The sequence below is a fragment of the Mytilus edulis genome, chromosome 4, assembly GCF_963676685.1.
Source record: "Mytilus edulis chromosome 4, xbMytEdul2.2, whole genome shotgun sequence".
Taxonomy (NCBI): Eukaryota; Metazoa; Mollusca; class Bivalvia; order Mytilida; family Mytilidae; genus Mytilus; species Mytilus edulis.
In genome coordinates, this window is record NC_092347.1 from 39,738,383 (window position 1) to 39,750,415 (window position 12,033).

Below are 12,033 nucleotides of genomic sequence, written 5' to 3' on the forward strand. Positions count from 1 at the left end.
CAAAACGAAAGTCCCTTATCAAATGGCAAAATTAAAAGCTCAAACACATCAAACGAATGGATAACAACTGACATATTCCAGACTTGGTAAAATGTGGTACAGGTATTTTCTTATGTAGAAAATGGTGGATTGAACCTGGTTTTATAGCTAGCTTAACCTCTCACTTGCATGACAGTCGCATCAAATTTCGTTATATTGACAACGATGCGTGAACAAAACAAATATACATACTAGGGAAAAATGTAAAAAATGGGGGTACAGCAGTCAACATTCATTTCGTGTTATAATCGTAACCATTATAAAAACAAACACATATGTAACAAAGAGGAACACAAATTAAGGCATTTATCAAATTAAACAACCTCATGCATTGCTTTTTTATTATACTATTTTATTTATCTATGTTGAATCCACCCATAAAGGATTGAAATATTTTAAGAACTGTGAGTATTATGCATAAGTGCATTGTAAGCGCTTTCACAAGTGAAATTATTGCCATATTTTGATAAATTTATATCAAAGGTGTATATCATCAATGTCTGGGACATGTTCGAAAAACAGTGTCGATCAACTAATCTGAAAAAAGTTATGCCCCTTGGAAATCTTAGTTATATCGAAAATAATGTTCAAAAGGAATCGCTGTGTGGCAACGTGTAAGTCTTGTCCATGAGTGCAATCTATTTGGATTCTACTATTTAATTACACGTGTTCAATTGAGAAACAGTAAATGTATTTGTGTACCTATAATACATAAGGTATTTGATCAGACTCGGTAAGTATCGAATCCGCAACCAGTAGTCTCGGATTCACAATGATATGTCTGGGAAAAGTGAAATGTCTTCTTGATGACGTTTATCATGTGAGCTAGCCCAGTAATAATCCTGCTCAAAATGTCGGTCTTGTACTTCGAATTTTTTTCAATTACAATTCTGAATAGCATGATATATCTGCTGCTGGACATTAAAGAGTCACCAATCTACGTTGCTATTTAGTCACTCAATAAATTATAATCACTTAATTTGATATTTTTTCTTATTATATTCTAGGGAGGGTTTCAGATTGCCTATGATGTTAAAAGACAAAAAACCGTTATGATGGGAGAAGGACAAAACATGGGAACCCGCTTTTATGAACATGTTCTCGATGATTATGCATATGTAAGAAATGACATCTGTGTTTAATTGTTTGAGGAGATCATACGATTTCAGATATCTATATTAATTAGGCATGAACTTGATTTAATTTGTTTCATTTCTTTTTTAATATCAGACCAAAAAAAAATGTTTTGTTTATATTTATTTCAATAAACAAATTAAACATTGGAAAATTTGAATATGAAATCGTATTTTCCAATCACATCAGATCATGTTCTTGAAGACGTCCACAAACAAATAAATGTTTTATTCAAACTCAAACTATAAAAATGGACAAATAATCTCGACATACGATTTTTTTTAATTTCTTCATACTATAAAGACTGAATTCAGTTGAAAAAAAGAGAGATATGCAGTCTTAAAATACATGAACACGAATGAAAAATCACAGCCCTTTTGAAGGTTTTTAAGACCAAACATTCATATAACTCTTTCTATTGTATTTTGAAGTGAAACCTGACATAAGCATTTAGCATATCAAATACGTCAAATATATTTACGCTGCTTTTAATTTACCAATTATATTGCAGGGAAAAGAGTATGTTGTTTTGAATGGCAAATGCACCATTTCGCCTCTGAAACGTAAAATGTTGACTGGAATCCCAAGTGAGTAGATGTATACTTAGTATTTATTTATTTGCCAGATATTTCATAACAAAATTTTAAAGAGAAAATTATTAAAAAAAAAACAACATATAATTCCTTTCTATATTTACACTATAGTGGAGAAAAAGCTGCTTATCCTCGACATTGTTTACGTTTGCACGAATTCGGTGGAACAAGTCTTTACCGAACCTCTTCGAATGCGGGACTTTTTGATTTTGTTCGGTTTGGCAGCTGTTCGATTTTAAAATCATGCAGGTTCACAATGCATAAATTTGTACATCATTGGACTTAAGAAAAATTTTGGCTTAAACAAGTTGAAAGTTTATTTGATTGGCTGTAAAGATAGGATTCCGACACTGTATTTGAATGTTTGTATATATATGTAAGCATCCTCGATGTTTATGACTGTAATTAAGGCTTCAAGAATTAGAAGATATTGTATTGTATTTTAAGCTCCGATGGCATCCATTTGTGATTTGATGGTAACACATTTTAAAAGTTTACTGGCGACGCGTTACCGATCCGCGAAGTATCTCCATTCTAATGAAACTTACAGAAAACAACGTATAAACATACATTTAAAATCCTTCATACGTCTTCATCGCTTACGCGTAAATTTACACGTAGCATCAATTTTGAATTTTGAATTGATGCCATGATGATTATTGACGTTATTCAATCAAAATGAACGTTACACACAATGTTGCATTAGAATACTCAACATGGTTTCTTTTATAACGTTACTGTATATAAATATCTATAACACAATGATTTTGTTTTACGTAGGCGATGCAAAAAAGATTATGTCGTCGTATTATGGATTTGATGATAAGAAGATTGGTATTGACGTATACTCATTCTCCTATGAAGGAAGTCAGATAACTATATCTGTACTGAAAGAGGGGTATGTTCCCGTTGGGGAGCATATCACAGGAAAAGCATTTCTGCTTGACGTCGGATTCATGGGAATGACCAGTGGTGTCAAGAATGCCACGGTCTTTGATATCCCTAAACCGTGTCAGAGATCAATGCCACTGAGTTTCCTAGAACATAATGTAGGTACATTTAACTTTAGAGTTAACATTTATAAAAGTTTCAGGCAAATATTTCAAATTGCTTCATTGCTTATCTACATGTGCCACAAAGTGAGAATTTGAGGGAATCCGATGTTGAATCAATCACTGTATATTTCGAAAATGCTCAAGTTATCGTCCTCTCGCCTTCGTCATAACAAGTCTTTATAGATATTACAGACTGTTCTTGATGAAAATTTTGATATCAAACCAGATTGAATGCTTGTTTGAATACATAGCTAAAAGTGGGACGAAAGATACCAGAGGGACAGTCAAACTCATAGATCGAAAATAAACTGAAAACGCATTTCTAAAAACTAAAAAGACAAACATAACAGTACACAAGACACAACATAGAAAACTAAAGACTAAGCATCACGATCCCCACCAAAAACTGGGGGTTATCTCGGGTGCTCCGACAGGGAAAGATATAAAGATTGTCGGTGCTCGTATTTGTGCTATTTCTACGGAAATCAAACAGTAACTGTTACTGTATCCAATATGTGACCAGTTTTAAACGTTTTGACTTAAATTGAACAGAAATTATCAAAGAAATACTAGAAACGTAGATTTTCAAAATAAAAAAAATAAATAAAAAAATGAGATGAAATTTCAGACATAGGATAGGCACAAGATAATGTGACAGGATTAATTTATAATTATTAAAAATTAAAATTTTCTCATTTTTTAAATCAACTAGTGTATCCAGTAGATTAACGAAAGGTTCAACATTCACTTTCAATAAGGATCAGCACAGAAATATTCACTAAACTCGATAATGGTAAAAAAAATAAAATTAAAAAAAAAGTGACAGTTATTTGTTGGTAACATTTGAATAAATATCATGTATAACTATATATTGGGAAAATAATTTGAATCCATTGTATGTTTTTCAGAGTGTTGAATTTCTGAGGAATACAAGACACTTCTCTTCGATTCATTAACACCTGAAGTTAGTTTTACAGCACGGATTATTTTGTCCATTATTTAAATCATGTGAACGAAACCAGAGTTTTTCCATAACGCATTCAACGTAACTTGTAATCTTTTGATTATTTTTTGATTTTGATCATTGACTGTGTTTGTTTTGTCTCTAAATATATAATTGCACATTTTATTGATGCACATAAAGAATAATTAAACCATCCTCATTGACTGTGATAGGAAATCGGATCTGAAAGTTAGGAGCTAATGAAGATCTGAAGAATTGCTTATGTGAAAGGAATTTTTAACCTTCGAAATAAAAATAAAACTTGAATTGAGAAAATGTGTGTGTGTTGTTTTTCTCAATTTGAAATGCACACCTAAGTAAAAAAAATCAGTATCAAACTGACTTTCAAAGATGAAAATGCTATAAACGTGTAGTCAGAAAGCCGAGCAAACAATAGGTATCTTCAGTTTGAATTATCCGCAGTATTGGTCAAGTTAAAACTGGGTCACGTTTTATTAACAGGCTATGATTCTCTTCCAAGGTAGAGTGAGTTCTTCTAAAACTGGGTTAATCAAGTTAACTATACATATTGATATACAAACTAACAACTCTTTGTACCCTTCCCAATCCATACATGACCAGCATAGTTTTTCTCCTCATTATTGGAGCCGTACGGTTATCTGTAATTGTTTACATCCTTGTCCTTAAGTCTGGTAGATAATTGTATCACCGGCAATCATACCAGATCTCCTTACATTCATATATTATGGTTTTTAAGTGCGACTGTTGAAAAGGACAATAGGAATTTTCTCAAATTCCATAGTATAACCATGACGATAAAACCGATGGAAATCTACAAATATAAAATATAGGTAACCCGGTTTGATTTTTTATAATCCAATTATATTGCAACTTGGTCCGGTTCTTTTCAGTTGCAGCTTCTTTTCAACATTTTCTTTTTGCAAAATGTATTAAACTAGTCTAACTTATACTCTTATTCCCCTGCAATTGTTTACATCCAGGGATTGTGCTGGCTCAATCGGTCCAGTTGACCCCGTTCACGTTAGCTCCCACCTTTTTATGCCCCATTTATGGGCATTATGTTTTCTGGTCTGTGCGTCCGTCTGTTCGTTCGTTCGTCCATTCGTCCGTTCGTCCGTTCGTCCGTCTGTCCCGCTTCAGGTTAAAGTTTTTGGTCGAGGTAGTTTTTGATGAAGTTGAAGTCTAATCAACTTGAAACTTAGTATATATGTTCTGTATGATATGATCTTTCTAATTTTAATTCCAAATTAGAGATTTAACCCCATTTTCATGGTCCACTGAACATAGAAAATGATATTGCGGATGGGGCATCCGTGTACTGGGGACACATTCTTGTTTTCTTCAGATTTTATGTTCTTTTTGTGTTGTGTTTAAGTTAGTGTACTGCTTTAGATAAACATAAGTAAGTTTTTGTCGAGCCTGCGACTTTTGTAGCAGAAAGCTCGACATAGGGATAGTGATCCGTCGGCGGCGGCGGATACTACTGCGGCGTTAGCTCACTTCTTAAAAAAGTTGTAAGACCCGGATGCTTCATACTTTGTATACAGATGCCTCGTGTTACGAAGTTTCTGTCTGTCATATGTCCATTGACCTCACTTTAATGGTTCAATAGATATAGGGAGATGTGGTTTGAGTGCCAATGAGACAACTCTCCATCCAAATAACAATTTATAAAAGTAAACCATTATAGGTCAATGACTGCTAGTACTTGAAAACAAGGAAAGATTATTTTGTAATGTTAATTTCTCTCTTATTATGAGTAATTATAGGATAACTATATTCAGTATGTGCTCCTCATGCCCATCAGACAGATTTCACTTGACCTCGATCTCATTTCTTGGATCAGTGAGCAAGGTTAATTTTTGGTGGTCCAGTCCATATCTAAGATACTTTAAGCAATATGACTAGTATATTCGCTGTATGGAAGGACTGTAAGGTGTACATGTCCAAATGACAGGTGTCATCTGACCTTGACCCCATTTTCATGGCTTATTGGTTATAGTTAAGCTTTGTGTTTTGGTCTTTTTTTTCTAATACTTAATGCAATAGGTCAACTATATTTAGTGTATGGACTTATTTTATGATGTACACGCCAGTCTCATAAGTTTTTTTACCTTGACCTCATTTTCAGGGTTAATTGCTCAGTGTTTAGTTTTTTGTGTTTTGGTCTGTTTTTCTTAAAACTATAAGCAATAGGTCAACTATATTTGTTGTATATAAGAACTGTAATTGGCACATGTCTGCCTTGCATAGTTCAGATCTGACCTTGACCATATGTTCATGGTTCATTGGTCAATGTTTTATTTTCTTGTTTAAGTCAGTTTCTTAGAAACTATAAGTAATATGTCAACTATATTTAGTGTATTGAATGATTGTAGGGTGTTAATGTATTTCTTGTTTGGTATATATGACCTTGACCTCATTTTCTTGGATCATATTAAGTATGTGATAGTTGTAGTAAAACCTTATATTTAGGACTATCAACAAAGTATCAATGATGACTAGTAAATAAAATCGTTCTTATGTTGTACTGTTACACCACTGTCCTAGGTTAGGGGGAGGGTTGTGATCCCGCTAACATGTTTAACCCCGCCACATTATTTATGTATGTGCCTGTCTTAAGTCAGGAGTCTGCAATTCAGTGGTTGTCGTTTGTTTATGTGTTACATATTTGTTTTTCGTTCATTTTTTTTACATAAATAAGGCCGTTAGTTTTCTCGTTTGAATTGTTTTACATTGTCTTAGGGAGCTACCATTTGATTTTTATAGGGGGGCTAGGATGAAATTTGAAAAAAATAGGCAGGACAGGAGTTTTGAGTAAAAAAAAAGGCAGGATGAGACACTTGCAAAAAAAAAAGTCAGGACGACAATTTAGGTAAAAAAAAGTCAGGATAAACTAAAAAAAAAAAAAAAAGGCAGGACCGAACAGAGTGAAAAATAAAAAGACAGGACAGAGATTACAGCTAAAAAAAAAAATGCAGGACAAAATTTTTCATCCTAGCCCCCCCATAAAAATCAAATGGTAGCTCCCTTATCGGGGCCTATTATAGCTGACTATGCGGTATGGGCTTTGTTCATTGTTGAAGGCCGTACGATGACCTATAGTTGTTAATGTCTGTGTCATTTTGGTCTTTTGTGGATAGTTTTCTCATTGGCAATCATACCACATCTTCTTTTTTATAGTAAAGAAGGCTAGACATTTCAGTGTGTGGGCTCTTGTTTATTTTATTTAAAATTTAACATTGTGAAATATAAACTGGCTTCCTTTATTGTTTTGTGAATTATTTTGACAACGTGAATAATGAATACATGATGATCAAATACCAAGTTAGACTTTTAAAAGAAAGGGGGAAGATACCAAACGGCTTTCAAGCTCGTCACAATGACATTGGCATGGCAACAATGAATAAGACAAAAACCGGATCACAAAGCACATGTCCATTTGGTGTTCCTGGTGTTGCATTTCAGCTTAAAGTTCCTACACCGTATTTATTTCCATGTTAACGGAAGATTGAAGGTAACAAAATATAAATGTGATTATTTCTTATGCAGCAAAATATTGCAATCAAATTATGTACACCCCTGATTCAACCAAGATAACTAATATTATGCTTATTTGGTGAATTACAGCTGAGTTCATATACAACATTGATTCCCATGCGTAAAAAAAAGCTTGAAGCTATCAATAAACAACTTTAATCTCTTACAATCATTCAAATCATTCACTATTCCAAATTAAGAAGAGCACTAAAATAGAATCATATTCAAAACAGTGTAGCTGTGGCCATTGATTGACAACCTTAAAGTATCACATTGACTGGGGCAGATTAGGTGAACGTGTGTCTGCAACGACAACTGCTCACTACTTACTTATTATAGAATTTAAACTGTGGGATCACCAAAGGTTCTTAACGCCTTTAATATTAAAATAGTTCGAAAAATTAATCAGGAATAACTTTATGTTTTGATTTATATTATTGATATAAATCAAAACATCGTGTTATTCCTGATTAGTTTTTCTAATTTCTTTATTTTGGTGTTGAGAACCTTTTATGACCCCACAGTTTAAGTGCCTTTAACAAGTACATAGTGAACAGCGGTTGTTACAGACAAACGTTCATATAATCTGCCCCAGTAAATGGGATAATTTAAGGTTGTCAATCAATGGCCACAGCTACACTGTTTTGAATATGATTCTAGTTGTAGTGACCATAATAACTACACAAAAGCAAGTTATAACAGCAATCATGATTTTCCAAACCATAACAATATATAATACTAAATTATATTTGTAAATTCAAATTAACAGTTATGAAGGACGCCTCCGGGTGCGGGAGTTTTTCGCTACAGTTGGCCTTCGCCTGTTTTCTGCTCTATGGTCGGGTTGTTGTCGCTTTGACACATTCCCCATTTCCTTTCTCAATTTTATCCTATAAAATAATAAACATTAATTTTATCAATTAACCATCTTATAATAGAAAAAAATATTTCGTTTAAAAAATTAACGAATTTTTATTCATGATTAAATAAATATTTTGATATTTACATCTAAAAACATCTATTCTTATATGACGTGCTCGATATCTATACTTGGCGCAGACTCAGAGATATACATAATAATGGCTGTTACAATATACTTCCCACGTAAATCTACATGTATTGGAACCTATTTGCAGACTCTGTGTCGATTTTATTGTTTTAAAAAGTGCAATTAAAAAAAAAAATAACTGTTATTCTTATTTTTGTTACAGAGATAACAACTAAAAATAATGAAAGACAAAATATTATTTTTATATTTATATGCATAATAAAAAGAATTAAACCATTGTGGTGACGTCAGCCTATTCATTTACCGTGGATTCTTTTTCTAGAATCAACGCTTTCTAAATCCGTCGCTGAAATTGACTCACCAGATTATATTCTATTGTTTCCTTTGTGTGCCTAATATCATTAAGCTTGAATTTAGTAATTTCCTGATTTCTGTTCACTAATGGAATTATTTTTAAAAACTTACCTTTAATTTTTGTAATTTCTATATGCCTTCACTGGGAATCGAACCCGTCCATAAATTTTGTAACTTGTTACTGACATTAACATATCGACGAAACCTCTGGGCTACCAATTGGTTACGATTTTAAAGTTTATTTTTATATATATAAATGAATATATGATACATGTATACATCGGTACAACGGACACATGGCTTCTACCTTTATATATAATTAATAGGTAATGGTATAGTATGAGTTGGTAGCCACGAGGTGTCGTTTATTAAGATAAATGAGTTAAAGCTAAGGACTTGTCTGTTTAGGTTCGAATCCCTGAATTCTCTTTGTTGTTCCAATAATCTAGTTTTCCAGTTTTTGTTCTTGTTTTGAATGTTATTGGGGATATTTTGTGTAAAAAAAAGCGATTATGGTCGTTTATTATCGGATAATGGTTGGCTATTTCATATGTTTCGAGCAAAACAAAAATGGATTGCATAATATTGGTCCATTTTTGTTTTATAAATTAATATTATATGATTTCATCTGTTTTACTACCTAATTTTACAAATTTTAATTCGCAAATTCCTATGCTAGAAAATCGTGATGTGTCTTGAATTAGGCTTATTGCTAGAAATTTCGGAAACAAGTCATACTTATTATATGCACTATATATAATGTTTTTTGTCGGGTTGTTGTCCCTGTGACACATTCTCCATTTCCATTAAGATCAATTCAAATAGAAATAAGTTCCAATATGTCTTATTTTGTAAAATCAGAAAACATTCGGATGCCTGATGATATGAAGATCTTTAAGGGCAGACGTGTTGTGTTATAATACATTTGTATTCTTTTAACCATTTAATTGTGATATCTAATTTATTGTAATGGATCGTTCGGCACAATATCATGGTTAATTAAACTCACTTACAATACCTTCTAATTAAGAATAGGCGTTAATTTTCAAAACACATTATCACAATAGTTAAAGTGATAGATACAATGGATAAGCGTTGATTCATGAAAAACAAACCATTCGCCCTGCGGGCTCATGGTTTCTTTTTCAAGAATCAACGCTTATCCATTGTATCTATATCACGTAATGCACAAAAGCTCGGAGAAATCAACAAAATAAAATATCACGAAAGTCTATTACTTTTTTTGGCGCATTTAAGTCATTTCAAAACATGACGTCATACAAATGAAACCGCTAAAGTTGAAAGTTTTCTGTTACGTGAACCATCAAAATTTGTATGATATTGTATTAAAACTGATTTTGAGGAAGGTTTTGTTTTATTTTCTATTCTATTGCATTATTTGCATATTTACTATTTCAGCAAGTCAATATATGGCGGCTCCTTAGTTACGAAATGTCAACTTTGGATTTGACGGAAGCTTACGAGAAAATCATGTAAATCAAAAATGGCAAATGTTGGGTTTGAGAATTAGAAGATTTTTTTTCTAGCGGTTATTCACGAAATAACCCATGCAATCTACGGATTTATTAAGATATTTGAGCTTTATCTAACAGGGAGTAAAAAGGATCAGCCACACACACACCAAACCAACCCTCGCTTCAGTATTTTAATGACCGTATTTGTCCTATTAGAATCGAAATAATTCATGGAAGCCATAGATTGTTGGAAATTTACACATGGCCCGTTAATTTTATCCCTCTCTAACGCTCATAAAATTCGAATATCACGTCCCAGGCCATGTGTAAAGGACAAGGTATGATAAGGCCAGTTTTTGGCCCCTATTCTCTCATTTTTCTAATTCTGTTTAGGAAAGCTTCTTATTATGTTAAAATATTCCCCGAGGTTGGAATTTTGTTTGGTTGACCTTCAAAACCACTAATTTTAGCAACTGGGTGAGGTAAGAGGGGTTAACTTTTTGTTATTTTTCAAATATTGTAATTATAATCATTTTGCAGGTGATTTTACAACAAGGTTTTTGTTTTTTAGTGCCTGCGCCAACGTGAACCAGGAATTTTTTTATTCCAATGTCAAGAGAACTGTTTTTGCTGTCTAAATCGCCATCATTTTTCCCGGGTCACGTAGGCGCACGCTAATAAATTTTAAGAAACAATGACCAAAAATCGTTATTTTTCCTTCTTTTGACGTTTTTGAAGCCCTTTTACCCCCCTCACCTCACCCATTTTCTGAAATTAATGGTTTTGAAGTTCATCCAAATAAACTTCAAACCTAAGGGAATATTTTAACGTGATAAATAGCTTTCCAAAACCAAATTTAGAAAATAGGGAGGCCAAAAACAGGCCTTAACGTACCTTGTCCTTTCCAACAATCTATGGCTTCCATGAATTATTGCTTAAACAACTTATAGATATAAGTAGATGTGGTTTGAGTGTCAATGATACAACTCTCCATCCAAGTCACAATTTGTAAAAAAAACTGTCTTAGAATAAATATAAGAGAAAACGCGATATTGGAACGAACAAATTGTTGCCAGAGAAAAATCGACAGGTTTTTTTTTGCCACGAGTTCTATGTATCCCCACTCTTATAAGAACTGCATTTTCCCCATTCATATTAAGTTAAATCGTGCATATCTGGTATCAACATATAGATGGATCTTGTTCAGTTAATCAGTATTATGGAATTTGTATCAGAAAGACAATGCATAACTTTACTTCTAAAAGGGGCCATACCAGGATTGTTTTCCCTTCTTGGTCTTCGATGAATTAGCATTTCTTTTTCTTCAAAAAATTGGACAAAATATTTCTTTGTTTTAAATAAAGAAATGCTTGGCAAGAGACCGGTTTTATTTGTCAAGTACTACAGCGAGATAAAGGATACAAAATATACAGTCAAGGCTGTCTTATATCTTCACATATATATCTAGAAATTAACACTGGGGGTAAGTTTAAAGCAATACTTTTTGAAAAAAAGAGATGATTTCAGTTTCCCCATTTTGAACTTTCCATTCTATGTAGCAACCTTGCAGCAGCACCTCCATACGGAGTATATGTGTTGCAGTTGATACACTATTTCACTACTTGTATTTACTATCATGATTTCCTTGATAGAAGATGGCAACTAACCAGGACGCTATTAAACCAAGGACTCCCAAGAAGTGAAGTTGAAATCATCCCATCGTAAATTGTACGGGCTCTCTCATGATTTGTATAGCGTTATGGAATATTTCTTTCACAGATGACGACGGATATGTTCCAATGGTCGTTACTACAATCCCGTCCCCTTTTTCCCGAATGTGACCTACTGA

General features: G+C 33.0%; 1 protein-coding gene across 1 annotated transcript in view; it reads left to right on the forward strand.

The window, feature by feature from the left end:
• Positions 1 to 4,100, forward strand: part of LOC139519682 (uncharacterized) — a 39,212-nt gene extending 35,112 nt beyond the window's left edge. Inside the window, exons 2-5 of the mRNA XM_071311896.1 lie at positions 1,047 to 1,157; positions 1,685 to 1,760; positions 2,547 to 2,815; positions 3,730 to 4,100. Coding sequence (XP_071167997.1) covers positions 1,047 to 1,157; positions 1,685 to 1,760; positions 2,547 to 2,815; positions 3,730 to 3,777 — 504 coding nt within the window. The 3' untranslated portion in view covers positions 3,778 to 4,100. The remainder of the gene's footprint in view (positions 1 to 1,046; positions 1,158 to 1,684; positions 1,761 to 2,546; positions 2,816 to 3,729) is intronic.
• The last annotated feature ends 7,933 nt before the right edge of the window (positions 4,101 to 12,033 follow it).